An 18,926-nucleotide genomic window follows, 5' to 3' on the forward strand; every position below is an offset into this window, starting at 1 on the left:
ATTAAATGCCAATGCAAGCTGCAATTGCATAAATTTCAATAGACAATGCTAGAGTGCTACCCAGAGAGTTAATACTCGCACAAAAATTCAAACAATTAGACGCCCACATGACCCACAAAAGTCAAATTGCAAAATACTGTGCCAGCAGGGCGAAAAAATTCGCAAACAATTTCTTGATGGCCTGTGGGGGCTGTGAAGTTATTGAATTTTGACAAAAATTTGATTTATATTCGCTTTATTCGAATTAATTTGCACGAATCGTGCCTGGCTCTGATTGAAGCCATTGACTTGGACCCTGACTGTGCATCCGCAACTGCGATCAGTCCTCCTAAAACTTAGCCTAAGGGTGACTCAGAAATGGCTTTTTTCCGCGTTTTTCACTCTTACTTGGTTTTTTTGCATAAGCCATAAATTTTATAGATTGCCGCAGTGCCAAAGTGGCTGCCACTGCAACGTGGCCAGTGTACTTGCATCTGGTGATTCACCCTGTCATCTGAGATCTGAACTGAAAGGCCCGATTGATTGCATTCATGCTTTCCAGGCGCATTGGTGATATTCGAAGTCAATTTGCTGATATGAGGAAAATAGTCTTCTTTGTATGGGCTGGGGCTTTATTGGGTCAAAGACACAAGAGTTCTCTCTATTTTAATGAAATGCAATTGATGCAGAATCGTACTAGAATTCGTACGGATGAAGAATAGGATGAAAATTGTCATAGCTATAGACATAGGAACTTTAAAGGTTTTAACTTAAATTGATGGGAAAATAAACTCAAAATCATTATAAGAATTGACAAAGATATAGAAATACTTTAGAGTTATCTAAAAATATTTCAAAAACCTCTCCATCTCCAGCAATTCCTCTAGACTGTGATCTTTAATTCCCGTTTCTAACACCAGCTATATTAGTTGAAGAACGTTAATTTTCGCTTAATTACTTCATCCAAGTGGACAATTTCAAAATGATATACATTCCGTCGCATCGCCACTCCAATCCTGCAATTAAACTTTAATTATTAAAGGCTAGCGGCAGAGTGAGATGGTGAATTATAAAACACCATGAACTGCAATCAAAACAATTACAGCCAATTCACGCAGCGCTAAAAACAGCAACCAGACCAGAGTCACAGTTCTTACTTCGCAGTCACTTCCCAGTCGAGTCACAGCTGCAAAATAATAAAAAAAAACTAGAAATTATATGAAAAAATCAACAACAATAAAGTAAAAACATCGAAACGTCCGTCGTTCGTATGTTGATGACATTAGAAAATTGTTGTTTATTGCATTTCCTTGTTATTGTTGCTGTTGAGTGTCAGAAGTAGAAGCGTCATTCTGCTAACCAGACTCTTGGCTAGAACATGGTCGTAAAGAGGGGTTCTAACTAGCTTAGATGCTTTGATTAAAACCATTCTGGCTTTCTGTCTTTAATTTACAAAATTATGTTAAAGTTTCTCATTGAAAATGTAATTTCAAGTTTCTTAATGAACCAGGCTTAACAGCTTCTCAACCATACAGAAGCCCCCTCTGATAAGTCACCATGACTACGTCCATGGTACTGAGTCCGGCAGTCAGTTAGTTGTACAATGTCTCCCCACAAGGAACCAGAACTCCTTCGTCGCCTGCGAGTGTCAACGAACCGACAAACCAATTGACAGGCAGCCACAGAAACAGCATTAGGAATCGGAGTTTCAAAGAGGAGGGGTGCTGCGAATGGGGTTGGGGACTGGGGACTGGGGACTCGAATGGGTATGGGAATGGCAACACCAACGGATCTCGGTGTGGCACATGCTTATAGATATGTTTAAGTGCCCGTTTGTGTCGGGCAAATGATAAAACTCATAAAATTAAACTGAAATAGAGGGTCCAGAATGTACAGTATGTGTTGGGGATTTTTCAACCAAAATATGGCTTTGGGTTTTATTTCAGAACTGAGATAAAATCTTTCAATATAAAAGGACACAAAGCAAAAGTATATGGTTATGATAAAATTATTCATAGAAAATCATACAGAACCCTTTTAAGCTTCAAGGAGAGCTTGAAACTTCCATCTTCTTCCACTCGCAGAGACTTCCATCTTGACTTTGTCGAAGCCATTAGGCAGCCCTTCACAACAAAATCCATTAAAATGAACTAAGGTGCGAACTGTGGCCTTTTTTAAAACTCTTTGTTCAACCTGTCAATCACAACAGCCAACGCAACGCAAGTCATGTGGAAAAGATGCTAATTACGCGTTAATAAGACAACTTGGCCTTAAAAATAGACCAGATTCGGGGGAACACATACACGATTGCCATGCCAACTGTGACCGGAAAATGAGAGTTAGTGGGATCTGAGGGAGTGGCAGGTTGAGTTCGTTGGACGAACAGCTTCAATTTATGAATCCCGGCTTCAATTAAAAATGATTGATGCTGGTTTAGCTTTAAAGTTACCAAAAGGGGGGCCAGGGAATAGGCTGAGTCCCAGCAATGAACAATTTCGTTGATTATAAATGATAAACCTCAATTTGAATGCCGCAGCAATTAATCAATGTTTAAAGTGAACGAGAGGCGACATGGAAACCCTGTGAGGGATTGAGAAAGAGTTGTGGAAAAATCAGAAAATAAAACGATTCAAAAGTTCAAAAATAATGTCCGCGGCCAGTGCCAGCAATAGGCCGCCCCCCTCCCCGATAACCGTTCCCATTTACGATGGCTACGCCACGATCCGGGCGCGTGGCCTGACCCGTTCCCGGTCGATCCGGGTGGCCGCCGAGGCGGAGGCGGCCGCAGCCGGGGTGCCTCCTCCGGCTCCCATCCTCCAGAAGCCCCGTCGACAGCGCACCGTTTCTCTGAGAAGCAACTACAGTCTGCCGGGCGGAAGCCAACCGGAGGAGATCTACGCCAGGGCCAAGCCAGTGCGCACACCAACCATCGGGGATCTGGAGCCGATCTACACCAACCCCTCGGGCTTCCGGCCACTATCGGATGCCTCCAGTTCCTCCGGAGGCGGCAGCATGCCCTGCGACTACCAGAGCGTAAAAAAGAACTCCCGCTTCTCGCTGGACTCCCTGCAGAGCAGTGCCACTCCAAAGACCCCGGACTACAACACTGCCGGGGAGGAGGAGCCCATTTTCCTGTACACGGCACCGGAAAGCCCCAAACGGAGATTGGACAGCGGCATCCGCAGCTCCTACGACAGTTCAGATCGAGGTTGCTACTCACCTGCTCCGCGGTTGAGCTTCGATATGCAGGAGAGGGACTCCCCGCGCCTGAGACCTCCGACCCTGCGGCACAACTCCGTGGGTGGTCAGCCCACAGTGATTAGGAGGCCCGCAACTCTCTCGCTGAGCGAGGCTCCCCGCTCCCCCACAGGTCTGCCGCCACCTGCGCCTGTCCGCCGGGAGAGCCTCTACGCCAAGCCAAAGATCTATGCCACGCCCACCAGGCCCCCCACCAGCACACGGCTCAATCTGTACGAGCTGCCGGTCATCACCCAAAGAAGCAGCAGTGCCGAGTTGCTGGAGAGATCCTACACCAGCCAGAGCCTGGCCACGATCGACCAGGACGAGCTCCTGGTCGTGCCCAGTGCCATGCCGATGCTGCCCAATGCTGTGGACCGGCGATACCACACTCTGGGCAACATGAGGGTCAAGAGCATGGGCGCCGGCCTCCATCGCAGCCTGGATGTGCCTATGGGCTCCATGCTGGACATGGCCAGAGGAGGAGTAGTCGGCTGGCATCGCGGAGGCAACAAGTCCGCGGGAAACATCTACGCCTCCGCCGAGGCAGCCGTCAGTGATCTGAACAGGATGGCTCCGGAGTACATGGATCCGCTGGACTTCAAGATCGGATGCCAGACGACGCTTAGGAGTAAGCCACTGATTCCCTGGTACGAGCTGGCCATTCGCCGGGACTTCAAGCGGCAGTCCTGTCCGCCGATGAGCGGAAACGGAATGGGAGTGGGGCCATCCCTGACTTTGGCCACTTCGCCCGAGGAGGACCTGGAAGAGGTGATGTATACCAACATAAAAAGTTCCCTAAATTAGTAAATAAATCTGTGAAATATTATAAAAGGCTGTGGCTTTCTTCCACACTCCTGCCAAACCAGCAATTTAAAAATGCAACATACATCTTCTGCGGTTGTGGTCTACTGTTATAAATCTCGTGTTGTGCCTGGCTTATTCCCTGTGATGTCTTCACCTGGCATTCCTCATCCGGCTTTGGCATTACGAATGCAGTCCGCCGAACATGGGCGAGCTATGCCACACTTGACCAGCGATGCGCCAGCAAATTGCAACTATAGTTGCCACAGAAACCAGCAAAGCCCGAGTCAGAGTCAGAGCCCGAGGCCGTTTCCAAGTTCCATTCAGAGAGGCATTCAGCATTCAGAGATACAACTGTCAGTCGCCGTTAGATGCTTTGCGCACTGATTGATTTAATCAAACTTGCATGGGGAGTCCGAGACTGCAAAGCAAAGCAAAGGCCTCTGGCATATTAAATAAGCCAGGCAGACAAAGTCTTTCCCATTAAGTACACGTCCCATGGATTACTTACAGTTTGAACAGCGTTGTACTAGAGGCACAACAAACATCTGTTGTTGTTTCTGCTGCTGATGACCAAAACCGATGACCTGATTTCGCAGAACATGCAATTGATATGTCCACGAAGAAACCAGCTTCAGACTGAGTATCTCCGACTGAGTATGCCCTGTTTGAGGAAGGGAACTTGAACCGATCCGATAATGCCACAAACTCGAAAACTATATGGTTTACTACGCTAGTAGGAGAAGTCATTGGCCTTTAATTGTTTACTATTTCACTGGAACATTAATATTTTTTAACGATCAGGTTCTCAAGAATGCAAGCTATCTTCAGAATATTCTTATACCATATGGTATAGAGGGTTCCGCTTACTTTATAAATGTAAATATTTGTAGAAAAGGTCTTTCCCCTGTGAGCTTTCAGATCATTTTTATAATGAATTATTATACCCAAGCCTAGCATCCGTGAAAACTATATACCAATCCATACAGATCCAATACCCTAGGCCTTACTAAGTTAAGTCAACTAAAGACTTCGTCGCCAATTGCGGGACCAATCAATGTCAACTTTCAAAACAAATAAAGTTGCCATTAATGCTGCCTGCTGAGTACGTTTGTTTTTCTTCGGTTTATTTTCCTCGGCAATATTTTTTGTAGTTTTTATTATTTAGTTTTTGCCCATTCGATTTGGCGCGTTTTTAAAGCGGTTTTTAAGCTTAGCCTTAGCGACGCCGCATACGTTTTTTAAGGCGTTTTTCGTGTACATTTCATGTTTATTTATGAGCAGCTCTAACAGCTGCCAGCCTCGATGGCAGTGGTAACCCGAGCCGGCCAAGAAGCCAGGCTTGAAAAGTGAAATTGTCAGATGGCGTGTGAACAGGCGCCGCTGACAGTTTGGCCAGCTCTGGTCCCCCTTTTGGTCAAAGGTGATATCAGAATTTTTATTGCTCAGGTTCAGTGGGTTGATTGCTTTTAATTGATTTAATTCAGATCGGTGTTTTGTTATTATTCTCCATCAATTTACATATTTGGCAATTGGCAGCGAAATGAGTTCATTGTTATCACAAAAGTTTTTAGCGGAAACTGGAATGGAACTGGACTGGAACATGATTGATGGGGTTTTGATTATTTGATTGGGAAGGGGTTCAGTTGCTATTGTGGTTCAATTGCCTATTAATTGTGTAAGCCCACCTGGCAGCCTATGATTGTGTAATGAGGAAATCATACTCCATATTGTAGAGTATATAATTCTAAGCCGAGTTCTGGAACCGGTTGGGGCCTTCGTTATTCGGCAAGGACAGTTCGTCAGCCGTTTGTGCCACTTTCAAGAATCGCCTCGCTGTGCCGAGCATAATTAATAAATCTTTCGGCTGACAAAACGCCAACAAATTGCCAACCGAGGCCCGGCCTTAAATAACTTGTTGGTTTTTATCTATCGGGGATCGCTTATTAAAACAGTTGCTCTGTGATAAACGAGATGGCAACAGGCGATTGTGGTGAGTGGCTGAATGCACACATGCAATATCTTTATATCTCCCAGATAATAATTGCAACTGCGGCTCCGAGTCAACAAAGAAACTGGTTGACTAACCAACTAACTGACTGAGTTCGAATCTGAATCCAGCCGAGTGTCTTTCCCAATTGGCGGCCAGTTAGTTTCTCCGCTCTGTGTATTGCCAAATGGGCGTTTTTTTTACACTGCCTTAACTTCGCTCAATTTGTAATTAAATTATAAATATTTATTACACTATGCAAGTCAGCAGAATTATAGCCAGCTAGGCACGTGTTTTGTATTCCGCAGCTTGTTCGTTTGTTCGTTTTTTTTGTTTGGGTTCCCGACCTGTCACAGGTGGCTGAGCCGCCGTCGAAACCAGTTTTGTAGTTCTTTGGCAGGGTTCCCAAAAGACCAACGAACAAAAAACCCAAACCCAGAACTTGTTTCCGACCACAAGACAAGCTGGAAAAGTAACCGGGGTATAGACACAAAGACGTGACCATGATGAAGCTGTTGAGCCAAAGGACGAGTAGTGTCAGTTGGCCTCCCCCTTCCAGCCGGCAGCCACTATATATAAGTGCCCATTTCCCCAAGGAAATCAGCGACTGGCAACGCAAACTACAGACTCAGGCCCAGAATCAAAACAAACAAAAATGGTCATCAAAACAGATACCAAGAACTGAGAGACTTTTGTAACAAAGACTGGGGAAATGCAAACAAATTCAACTTTTTCGCTGCCCCGAACTGAGATGTTGATTTGAATGCCCCGCTCAAATATTATATTATTATTATCATCGTCATCGTTGCATCTTCATTGTCTTGTTGTCTGTCTTTTGAACGTGCCCCTTGCGGCTTCCGGTCTTGAAAGAAATCAATAAAACACGAGACACAAAAAACCGTGAAAATAAAAGGGAAACGAAACCCACTCAAATGGCCACTGATCGAGGGCATTGTTATTTTTTTGTAAAAAGAGTATTTTGATACAACAACTGTCCAATAAGTTTGGAGATTATGTTCGAATCATAAACGCCTTATTTGTTAAAAGAGAGTTATGTAATTCGAAGGCTTTACAACTGTTATTGTACCATACCAGTCTTTAAAGAATATAGTTGATAGTATGTATAATATCTTCCTTAATATACACCCCAAACTAATTTTATATTTTCTTTCTCTTTCCAGGTAAGTTTCATATTCAAATATGCAATTCCCAAAACTCCCCAAACGGTTGGCGTAAGTTTATTGTGAAGACCATTAGCCAAATGGCATATTTAACCGGATAGCATAAATTTTTCGGAGCGGCAGCGATTCAGCAATTGTACAAATAATGGAGACTGCAATCTTGATCTTTCACCAGCCACTGGGACAGAGAGCTCCATTCTGGGGGGAAAAAATACATCGAAGTTGCAGCGACTCCAAGTCGGCGGATCAAAGGCGATCCACTCGGACTTGGCTGTGGGTTTGTGGACCGTCGTCCCCGGACCGATCTCGTCCCTGGCTTTTAATGATGATTTGCTATTTTTCTGTACCCGCTGTGAGAGCCCGCGGCATTCAGCCGCCTCACCCAGGACCTGGATGCTCATGTCTCTGTTTTTTTTAGCCATTGGCTTCGAAAGAGGCGAGTGAGCGCCGCAAACAATCAGAACGGATTAGTTTGTTAATCATTTTATTATGTGGCAGACCTCTAGATTCGATTTGAGAACACATTATTTTCGGCCAGGCACCGCAACCAAAGCAACCAAAGAAGAGAAGATCCCAATGAGAAATCGAATAAAGATACGAATCTGATGGGGGCATATGGTGAAAAGGAATCCCAAACAGGAAACCAAAACTGATTAAGGAACACCCAGGTTCGCTGGGCATACAAATGTCTGGTTAAAATTCTCTTCTTTTGGCCTGGTTTCTGGGTATAAAAATAGTTCCTATTTAGCACACGCTATCTTATCTAGCTGGAGTGGCTAATTCTCTCCTGATACGGCAAATCAACATTTTCCAGCCTTAATCAGCCGTCAAGCAACGGGGGCTTTTCAATCATGGCAGAGTCACACGGGTTAGCATCTGGCACTTCCATCTTCGTTAATTTTCCACTATCTGCAAAATCAATCAGCATTGCGGAAAATTCAACCATGATTCGGCAAGGTCAAAGTCATCAGACCTGGCGGAAAACTCCCGTTGAAGTGCAGCAGAGATGCAACTGACACCTGACCTTGGGAGGCCTTCCTCAATTAGTCATTAGTGACGTTGGGGCATCCACCCACACAGCCCACATAGCCCACTCCGCCCACTCTGCCCACGTCCTGGGAAACTTTCTCTCTCTCTTGAAGGCCAGGCGAGGGAAATGTTTCATCAATCATCAAAAATTCCAATGCAAATTAGAAGGAGACCAGCTTGCCTCCGCCCCCGCATAATAAATCAGGAGACCATGTGACAACTGCCACAGTTTCTTGTGCTTCTTTTATGTAAATCGAACAAATGTCAAGTGCTGCAGTTGCATATTGCTGGTTGCTGTTTGCTGTTTGCTGGTTGCTGGTCGCTGTTTCGGGGGCATAAATCATTGAAAAGGTCAAAGGGCGCACGCCTACAGCATGCCACTGACACCAACACACACCCAACTACAAGCGACAACACATGGTCGCCCGATGTCTGCAACAATTGTCAAGTGGGTAGCAACATTCGTGGCTGTTGCTGCATGATTTATGCTCTCCACTTTCGGTGGCTGGTTGAATTTATTGTATTTATCGCACAGGGCATGCGACCTACTTCTTTTCCTAATCGAAGGTTAGGTCTTTTTTTAGTAATTGCTTATCAGGTGAATACTATTATCAGTTGCTTATCAGAGGAGTGCTTTTCTTTATGTCAACTGGTTAAATGCTGGTGTTATAACAAGTTTTCGAGGAGGGTAAAAGCGAAATAAACCTTTTTGTTGGCCGCCATTGAACTTGAACTTTGTTTTCTGTCTGCCGCACAAAGTGCCAGCGATAAATTTTGCGATGCATCAGCGGCAACAGCGGCAACATTGACAGTCAAATTAAAGTTGGCTTTTTTGTTGCTCTTTTTGTACAGTGTCTGCATATCCGTTTAGCATATGGCCCCTTGGAGTGGCATCTCCTCCCATCTGGCCCCCTATTTTTTATCCCCCCGCTGACTGCGTGTCGCTCGCAGCTGATGCATAACCGTTTTACGCTCCGTTGCCTCCAAAGTGCAAATGAACTGCAACAACAGCAACCAGCAACATGAGCAACATGGAGTCTCCCACTTCCACTTCCAAACTGTAGAATAACTGAAGAAAAAACATTGTTTGAGAATGGTTCTCTTGCTTTTTCATTTGAATGCTTTTTTTTCAAAGTATAGCTTCTGCAAGCCATCTTAAATGTTTGACTTTTAATGTTTGGCGCAAGTAAAAGTCATGTTGTTGTCCATTAAAGTGTTTTTCATTTTTGTCATTGGGGGGCTCTATCCTTAATAGATAAATAAAAGTTGTCACTGTGCAAACATTTAATTTCATTAAACACTAGTTTGGCTTTTAAGATATTTGTCTTCTTAATGCATCACTATTTTTTCTGCAATCATCCCATCACAATGATCTAATGATTTTTCCACCAGCAGGGGGTGACTTCATACCAGTTTTAATTGAATATTTAACCAAAATGATACAAAGATCTAATACACGAGAGTGGGTGGCCAACAACTCTGCTCTGTAATCTTAGATTGCCTTATATCTCAACAATTTGATTCCATATACGAATAAACGCTTCTCGTATCAGCTACTGGCCCGGCAAATTGAACCGCGTTTAATGCCGCCAAACTAGAATTAGCACTGGTATGCGGCTAGTTAATTCTACTGGACATAGCAGTGACCTCATCGAAGCCACTAGTTACCGGCATCCATACCTCCAATTATTAAATGGAATACAAATAGGAGACTTTGCACGGAGATTGTTTGCCATTTTCAACGCCAATGTAAATTTTTCAGGCACTGTTTAGCTTTTCGATAAAAATCTAGCACGTTCCGCTGTTTAATTTGCTTCCCATTTATGCAAATTTTGTTGGCACGCTTTAAAGGTGTAGGATGCTATTTCTGAATATAAATCCGTCATCACTAGATTATTCTCTCCGCATCTGAAAAAGTAATTGAAAAGTTCAAGGCCAGTTCCCCGCAGAAGCCGTAAAAAAAGCAGACTTTATGGCCGGCTTTTAAAAATAATTATTTTGCACTGGTTGTGAGAATTACCCGTTAATGCTGTTTAATTGCTGGGGCTGTGGCTGACAAAAGGATAAGCAGGATGAGGAGGATGGAAGGAGGAGCTTATCCTGCAAGTGCCCGCTTATCATCCTCTGTGTCACGTTACTCATACGCACCGTAATCAATTTTTATGCTTGCCGCTTACGTGAGTTGGCAGCAAAACAAAGTCGATTTTCCGGAGATCCAAAGCCCGTTCTTCCGATATGCAGATGCGGAGAAAGTTGAAAGGGTTACCCTCGCCAGGGTTGTGGGGGTGGCGGGCTGAAACTGGGTACGTGGTTTTTTAATGCGAGACGTGTTGATTGTAATTTGCTGGTTTCGTGTGCGTACGGACTTAGTACTTGTTGTGATCACGTTTGCAAATTCATAATTTAATTAGTCTGGTGCAGTTGAAATTCCCGACATGTCTCCCAATTTGTTGATAATAAAAATGCTAAAAAGCTCGGTCTAACCATTTAACGAGTAAAGGAAAGTATTTCTGATTTAATAGGTGGATAGGTTGATGTTACTTCCTCGGATTGGACTGCTTCCTTGGCAATTGCACCTTCCGTTCTGAGTCACCGCCGATTGTTCTCCGAATGAGACCCTAATGGCGCTCAATTCTCGGCTGTAGTTAACTATTTTTTCTCCCGAGTTCTAGCCCCCTCTTAGTGGCCAGTCACGTCGGCCCATAAAAAATAACCAACGATGCGAGAGTGCTGGGACAACAGAGTTCAGGTCAAATGGCCCAAGGGCTCGCTCATACAGGTTCTAATGCACACACTGCCGAAAAATAGTTGTCCTTTTTCCATTTTGGCTTGTCACAGATACTGTCAGCCTTTGCCATCAAGAATTACACTTATTTTTCTCTGTGCTTTTGCCTTTGAAAAGTTCTAAAGCCGGGCTTTAAGCCCCTGATCCCAGTGTCCGTGAGTCATGCCACCGAGGTGCGTTGCAAGTGGCTGGTGCAACGCCTTGCATGCCAAACAGCAACTCCTGGTCGGCTCTTTCGAATGCGAAACACGGACAAGATGTGCTCAAAACGGGCGGCAAGGGTTATGATAAATTGCCAAGACTGTAGACCTGGCCTAAACCGCTCTTTCTGTTTCTACCATTCTCTTTGCAGGCCCATGTGGTCACCGCCTTCGAGCAGTCCTTGTCCAACATGACCAACCGGCTTCAGCAGCTGACGGCGACGGCGGAGCGCAAGGACGGGGAGCTAACGGACATGCGCCAGACCATCGAGCTGCTACGCAAGCAGTCCATCCAGGCGGGTCTCACCACCGCCCACATGCAGAGCATGGGGGTGCAGACCCAGGGTCAGGGTCAGCCAGGGTCGGACCAGAAGCTGCCGCCCTCAGGGGCCCTGCGTCCCAGCAACGGAAACGGAACAGTGGGTGTGGCCATGCAGCGCCAGCACAGCACCGACTCCATGTGCTCCCTGAACTCCATCAGTTCTGGTTGCTCGGCGGCCCAGGACAAGAACAAGGCCAACAAGAAGAAGGGCTGGCTGAGGAGCAGCTTCACCAAGGCCTTCTCGCGCAATGCCAAGATCTCAAAGACCAGTCGCCATGTGGGGCATCACCACCAGCACCACCAAAATCACGCTCAGAACCAGGATCAGCAGACGCTCGGAAAACTATCTAATGGCGTCCACGGTGAGCCTCTGGGCCTGGCAGCTCTGGCCACTCAGCCGCCACCTCCTCTTCCAAACAGCAAACAGGGCAGTCCGGCCAAGACGGTCACTCTGATCGACAACGCCAAGCCTATTGATGCCATCGACCCGGAGGATCAGCAGATGGTCGAGGACCTAAAGAAGCAGTTGCGCGAAAAGGACCTGGTCCTCACCGACATTCGCCTGGAGGCCCTAAGCTCGGCTTCCCAGCTGGAAAGCCTCAAGGAGATGATGAACAAGATGAGGGCCGAGATGAATTCTCTGAAGCAAAACAACGAGCGCCTCCAGAAGCTGGTCACTACCCGCTCCCTGGCTGGTTCGGAGGCAAGTCTGGGGCAGGCCATCAGTCCCAATGGATCCGTGGCCGGCAGCTCCGAGGTTTCCAGACGTTATTCCCTGGCCGATAGTAGCAATCGCCCACCAATGGAGCTTCCAGCTCGTCTCAGCGAGGAACTGGAGCTGGAGGAGGAATGCCTACCCCCGGCACCGGCTCCTGAGCCACCACCACCACCTGCTCCGAACGGCAACGGCGGTGTGGCCCCTCTGAGCCCAAGCACCCACATCGATCTGACTCCACCCCCACCCGCTCTGGAGGCAGCTCCTCTGGCAAGTCCTGTTCACATGCCCAGCACCACCGAAGAGATGACGGACGTGTGCGACGGCAAGAAGATCGCCATTTCCTGCTACTTGGGCCAGCCAGAAGCCTTCACCAAATACTGCGAGGAGCTGCAGGAGCTGGACGGTTTCTATGCCAACGGACACGACCTGGACGCTCAGTCCCAGTCAGAGCGCAAGGCCAACTTCGCCGCCGCCAGCTGCAACGAGTTCGTGATCGCATGCACCTACATTTCTGGCAAGACCACCTGGCAGAATCTGGACTACGTGGTGCGCAAAACCTTCAAGGACTATGTCGCTCGCATCGATCCAGGCACCAACCTGGGCCTGAACACCGATTCCATCACCTCGTACCACCTGGGCGAGGCGAAGCGCGGTCCGGAGATGGGCTTCCCGGAGCTTCTGCCCTGCGGCTACATTGTTGGCAGTGTGCGTACTCTGTACATTTGCCTCCAGGGCGTGGGCAGCCTGGCTTTCGATAGCCTCATTCCTAGGAGCATCGTACATCGCTATATCAGTCTGCTCACAGAGCACCGTCGCCTGATCCTGTGCGGGCCAAGCGGCACTGGAAAGTCCTACCTGGCTCGCCGTCTGGCCGAGTTCTTGGTAGCACGGGCAGGTCGTGGAAATCCCTCGGAAGCCATAGCCACATTCAAGTAAGTTCTGAAACAATCAAATAGAGCTTAACAGAGACTAAGCATCACCTTTTTTTTACCTCTTTCCAGTGTTGACCACAAATCCTCAAAGGATCTGCGTCAGTATTTGGGCCATATTGCCGAGCAGGCTGCCATAGCCAACGGCGCCTCAGAGCTCCCCTCTGTGATCATCCTGGACAACCTGCACCATGCTTCCGCTTTGGGCGATGTCTTCTCCTGTCTGCTCAGTGCTGGCCCAGCTACCAAGCTGCCCTGCATCATTGGCACCATGTCGCAGGCCACCTGCAACACCACCAATCTGCAACTGCACCACAACTTCCGATGGGTAAGAGAACACTTGAAAAAAAAAACAACAAAGTAGGGTAATTTATTAAAATACCATTTCTAGGTGCTGACTGCAAATCACATGGAACCCGTCAAGGGATTCCTGGGCCGGTTTCTGCGCCGCCGTCTCTTCCAACTGGAACTGCAGACACAGCATCCCCAGCCTGAACTGGCGACGGTCCTGGCCTGGTTGCCCACGGTGTGGCAGCACATCAACCGCTTCCTGGAGGTTCACAGCTCCAGCGACGTGACTATCGGTCCCCGGCTGTTCCTCGCCTGTCCCCTAGATCTGAAGGACTCCCAGGTGTGGTTCACCGACATCTGGAACTACCACCTGTCGCCCTACTTGGTGGAAGCTGTCCGCGAAGGTGTTCAGCTTTACGGACGTAGGGGAGGAGCTTGGAATGACCCGTCGGCCTTTATCAGGAACTCGTATCCCTGGCCGTACGGCCCGGATTCAGTGCCACCTCTACGCCAAATCAATGCCGAGGATGTGGGCCTCGAAGGAGTTGCCCTGGTCAACGGCGAACAGCAGGATCCTTTGGTAAGATCTATTTTCGTTTTACAGACTTCATGAACTAATTGTTATCCTGATTCCACAGCTCAATATGCTGATGCGCCTGCAAGAGGCTGCCAACTACTCGGAGGCGCAGGACCAGGAGTCCGATTGCGCTAGTCTGGACTCCAATGTAACGCCCGACAGTTCGGCGGGCGCCGAGTAAACAGCAATCACTTCGTACATGCCAAATTTAGAAGGACTAACTACCGGATCCGCCGACCGGGGCCAAGACTATCTGCACCATCCTTGTACACCCATCCGCACAAATGAGATTTCTTGCACTACTTTCGCAGCCAAGCAGTCCCAAGAGGTTTCCATTTGCACCTATACCCATCCTCGCCCCATAATCCTCGACATCATTCTGTCATCTAGCGTAAATTGCACTTTTTAGCGCACTTGTTAAAAATGCAAATTGTCCAAGCCCAGAACCAAAAAGTTAAAGCACAACCATCAATAAAAACATGATCCTGGCCCCGGCTGCGCTTCCAAGCCCCCAAAAAACAAAAAATATAGAAACTTGAGAGAAAAATCTTAACCCCAACATGAAATGTTAAACAAATTGAGAAAATGAAATTATAGGTTTTGTAAATAGGAACTACCAAAATCCCTTAAGCTTAAGTGAGAAACTGTTCGGCGGTATTGACTTTTTATAGCCTTTACCCTTTACTAGCCCTACCCCGGCAGATCGTATATTATATAAACGGCAACTAACATAATATCTAATTGTATTGTAAATGTAGCCGTAAGTTTTTGCTACTACCAATTTACAAAGTGTATATTTGAAGGAAAAAGCTTTCACTTTAGTTTAATTATTTGCGTAATTATCATTAAATATTGTTACAAACATATTGCATATTTATAAAAACCCAATGAAGCAAATACCATTTAAATATTTATTATGCCAAGACGCGCTTGAACACAGGAATATGCGAAAGTGAATACGTAATGCGAAACCCCTTCCTCCATAAAATAGCTAAATTAACAACACACCCAACTCCCAATCTGAAGATATACACATATACTACCAATAGAATCAGTGAACTATATAATAAACTGCAATTTATGTGTCTCTGTCTAATTTAAATGTGTGCATTTATGAGATATGACATCAAATCAAAATAAAATATAATATCAAAAATTTATTTCTCGTTCTAAATTGGCGGATATAGAATCCTTTATAGTGTGTGATTTAAAAAGTAAACAAAAATTCCTCTTATGGCGACAATATTCTTTCAAAAAAAACTGGATACAACCTTACAGTTTAATAACTTAAATGGCTATCTGTAGCAATGGATTCTTTTCCATTTTTTCTTAAGTTCTAGAAGATAAGTTACTCAAAACTTAGTACCTAAATAGCCTTAAATTTTTAGAAAACAGTGAAATCAGTGGAAGGTCCAATCCGGTTCCCATTCTCTCTGGGTTTTCAAAGGTGTGGATGACTGCATTTCTTGGTCTTGATTCCAACGTTCACTCTCAGTGTTTGAATAATCAAACTGTTTAAAACTTTGGACACTCATAGAAAAGTTTTCGAACTCTAAAGAAAATAAACCATCGCTATAATTTTCGATGCCTGTATCTGGATTGTACGTGTAGGTATTATCTTCTACAAATTGCCAGTAGTCTTCAATTGGCTCCTCCGGCTCTTGCTGACCTTCACCATATACAATCTCAAAGAATTTTTTCCATTTATTCTTCGCTGAGTTTCGACGACTGGGAAGCAGTGTGATTTCGCCAAAAGAAAAGGACAGCCTGTAGTCCAAGCGCCTCACCTGGGCGGCTGATTGGGGATCCAGGGCGATGGCCATCAGCAGCCCGGTAGGTCCCTTCGGTTTTCGATTATATATGCGCCAGTCGGACACGCGGAGACCTTCGTTTTGACCAGCGAGAAGAGCAAGGATCACGTCGGGATTGTCGCCGCATTGGGAGATTGGGAAATACCCAACAAATACCTCCTTCTGCGGAATCGCCGAGGCAGGTACAGTTAGCAGATCGATGTCCGGCATTACCTTTAGGGTTGCGACGTCCTCCTCCAGCCACTGGGCCGTGATGATGTTCCTGCAGGTCACGGTCATCCAGCCCGGATAGAACTTGGATCCACCAAAAAGTGGCTTTAATTTTCCGTTCCTCTGCTCCACAATCGACTGCAGTATAGCTGTTTCAATGTCTTCAAGCTGCTGGATGGTCAGTAGCACTTGTGGAAATCCCACGGGAATAATAGCCAACTTGATGACTCCTTCCGTGGGCCGGAGATTCCTTGGATGCGATCGTGGAATTTGGAAATTCGGGGAATTACATTGATGGAGCTGTTCCCGGGCTTCTTCCAAACTAAATCCTTGATTCAGAAGTTTTTTCAACTTCTTTTTAGCAGCACGAGTTTGTTTTTTCATATTGCTAATTGATTTTGTGGCAAATAAATAAATCCCTCCAATTCTTTGAATTCGTTTGGCGTCGTTCGAATCCCGTTACAATAGCACCGAAACTTATTTCCACAAAAAGCTTCGATAGCAACTCTCACAATTGCGTCTTTGGGCCTATCTACACGTTTTTTTTTAAACATTACTTCAAGTAACTTACTTTACTTTTAAAAAATTATACTTTAATGTAAAAAATAGCATATAAAGGGCATATAGAAAAGAACTAATAAATTGTTGCTCTTTTATTTGAAAACTTTTAAATACATTTAAGTTTCCCGGCGAAAATATTTTTAGTTATCGATAAGTCCTCTGAATCTTTCCAACACTAAATATCGACTAACAATAAAAACAGTAAGACCATGCTATTACTATAAAATTATTTATTTATTTACATTTTAATATGCTATCTATTTGATTGTCCATTTCCGACCGAGCTGCGTTTGTGATCTTTTTTAAAAGGTACAGCTTCCAGGTGTCCGTCATTGTCCACAAATCGCGTGTGCATGCCAGCGGCAATAAATCGCTTCGTTGCGGGCATATTTAGTCGTGGGGCTGCGAGGGAGGCGTCTATTTCCTTGTCTCGGGCCATTATTTCCCTGGCTCGGGACAAGTCGTGAAGTACACCATGCTTAGATACGTCTTCTCCTTGTAATTTCAGCTGTATCCAAAACAGGGTACTGCACAAGTAAGCCAGATAGCTGTCTAGTTTAATTTTATCGTTTGTAGTCAGATGGCGTGACTTTTGCGCTACAAGTGCCTTTTTTATATCTGCTTCCAAAGTCTCAATGCATGTGTGCAAGTCCTTCACCATTCCTTCTAGTTTAGTATCGTTTTGAAGATTTGCATCTTTGAAGTATGAGGTTGACATTGTAACAAATTTTAACTGTTTAATTAATTTTAACCAAAAAACGTTTCTGTTTCTCCAGATGCGATGAATACTTTTTAGGCTATGTATTTTATTTGTGCTGGTCACACTGTCTTTTGAATACTGTGGTCCAAGTTGGCTTTAATTATTAAATATTTGTGATTAGAAATATGAAAATATTTATTTATTATTATAGCTTGCCTAATTTTTATTTGTATCTCAATTTATACGCATATTTTAAAGATTTTTTTATGTTTAGTATTTTATTTTTAATAAGACCGTTTCTGTATCGTTATCGATTTTCGATAATCGCAATTGCAGCTCTTCATTATTTTGCAGCGAGTCCAAGTAGGTAAAAGTGTTTAGAAAAATAATAAAATTCCAAAATTAAGCAAAACCTGCAAGCAACGATTGCTTTTGTTAAAAAAAGTGGGTGTAAGATGGACCCAAGAATGGAGAAAATCCGGTGACACTGCTACTGCTACGTAGTATCTTGGGTTTCAAGACGCCCCATCGATTACACAACAGCTGTAGAAGCGGTGAAAAATGGGAAAATTATACGAATGAAGGGCACGAATTCAGGAAAATATACAAGATAAATTCATACAGATGGGGATGTTGCGCTAGCGGCTATGCAAATGGGATATACCGATTATCACGTACTGCTCCTGCTGTTACATAACCTCCATACGTCATTTCCATTAATGAAATCACGTCTTCCTTATTATTGCAGAACCTAGAAACATGGCTCTCAGATTAATCAACAACGCTGTGCTCCGCCAGCTGGTCGCCCAGCTGCCCAAGAACGCCCAGGTGGGCAGTGTTGCTGGTGTCCACACTCTGGACAAGATCGGCAAGCGAGAAATCGTGGGCTTTGGCTGGAACGGCACCGCCTGCTACGCCGACCGCGTGGACTACCCTCTGCCCGCTGTCCGCTTCAGGGAGGCCAACAATGAGATCAACGCTCTGCGCACCAAGGAGCAGGGAGACTGGAAGAAACTCAGCCCCCAGGAGATCAAGGCCCTGTACCGCGCCAGCTTCTGCCAGACCATCGCCGAGGTCCAGGCTGGAACCGGAGAGTGGAAGATGCACTTGGGCGTCGGTCTGCTGTTCACCGCCGCCGCTATCTGGGTGGCCGTTCTGATGAACCTGTTCGGTGAGTAGCTGAATCTCTTTTGGCTAGTGCCCAAAGTAACCAAATCCTTTCCAGTGTACGACGAGCTGCCAGTGACCTTCGATGAGGAGCACCAGAAGGCCCAGTTGAAGCGTATCATTGATCTTGAAATCAACCCCGTTACTGGATTGACTTCCAAGTGGGATTACGAGAACAACAAGTGGAAGAACTAAGTCCGCTATTCCATCAAGTCCGTTGTGTGTGAGCGAGCGTATTTAAGCAAACAGTTAGCCGACGTCTTATTTGTATTAAGTGGAAACAAGATAGTCGAAATTAAAGTTATGGCTTCTGCCGCCTAAACCAAAAGAATTCATTTTTGGATTTGGAAATTAAAGGATGATGGCTCTTGTGTACCTAATGGAGGAACAAAACAAAGAGTGAAAAAGGATGCTAAGAGGGCGAACCTTTTCCAG

General features: G+C 45.5%; 4 protein-coding genes across 17 annotated transcripts in view; 2 read left to right on the forward strand and 2 right to left on the reverse strand.

Moving 5' to 3' along the window:
- LOC6497261 (protein sickie) overlaps positions 1–15,198 on the forward strand; it is a 155,476-nt gene extending 140,278 nt beyond the window's left edge. For 7 of the 10 annotated variants that reach the window (XM_044716266.1, XM_044716268.1, XM_014906113.3 and 4 more), the window contains 4 exons: positions 11,358–13,177; positions 13,247–13,502; positions 13,566–14,045; positions 14,104–15,198. In XM_044716266.1, the coding sequence (XP_044572201.1) occupies positions 11,358–13,177; positions 13,247–13,502; positions 13,566–14,045; positions 14,104–14,223 (2,676 nt within the window). In that variant the 3' untranslated portion in view covers positions 14,224–15,198. Of the gene's footprint in view, positions 1–2,515; positions 3,988–11,357; positions 13,178–13,246; positions 13,503–13,565; positions 14,046–14,103 lie in introns of those variants that run through there. The other 3 variants (XM_014906112.3, XM_014906110.3, XR_006507438.1) reach the window with 2 other exon arrangements.
- Positions 15,199–15,442: 244 nt separating this feature from the next.
- LOC6498278 lies at positions 15,443–16,447 on the reverse strand. The gene has a single exon (XM_001962410.1). The coding sequence runs from the start codon at positions 16,445–16,447 to the stop codon at positions 15,443–15,445; it is 1,005 nt and encodes a 334-aa protein (XP_001962446.1).
- Positions 16,448–16,839: 392 nt separating this feature from the next.
- LOC6502461 lies at positions 16,840–17,459 on the reverse strand. Its single transcript, XM_001962409.4, has one exon. It carries the CDS (start codon positions 17,340–17,342, stop codon positions 16,878–16,880), a length of 465 nt encoding a protein of 154 aa, XP_001962445.1. The 5' UTR covers positions 17,343–17,459; the 3' UTR covers positions 16,840–16,877.
- LOC6497264 lies at positions 16,880–18,819 on the forward strand. 5 transcript variants are annotated; one of them, XM_044716433.1, is made up of 3 exons: positions 16,880–16,933; positions 18,073–18,495; positions 18,550–18,819. In XM_044716433.1, the coding sequence occupies exons 2-3, from the start codon at positions 18,084–18,086 to the stop codon at positions 18,684–18,686; spliced, it is 549 nt and encodes a 182-aa protein (XP_044572368.1). In that variant the 5' UTR covers positions 16,880–16,933; positions 18,073–18,083; the 3' UTR covers positions 18,687–18,819. The 5 variants fall into 5 exon arrangements, with proteins under 5 accessions (XP_044572368.1, XP_001962444.1, XP_032307707.1 ...); XM_001962408.4 differs by lacking the exon at positions 16,880–16,933 and adding an exon at positions 17,600–17,687; XM_032451816.2 differs by lacking the exon at positions 16,880–16,933 and adding an exon at positions 17,651–17,691.
- The last annotated feature ends 107 nt before the right edge of the window (positions 18,820–18,926 follow it).

Source organism: Drosophila ananassae, chromosome 3R (assembly GCF_017639315.1).
Source record: "Drosophila ananassae strain 14024-0371.13 chromosome 3R, ASM1763931v2, whole genome shotgun sequence".
NCBI classification, from domain to species: domain Eukaryota; kingdom Metazoa; phylum Arthropoda; class Insecta; order Diptera; family Drosophilidae; genus Drosophila; species Drosophila ananassae.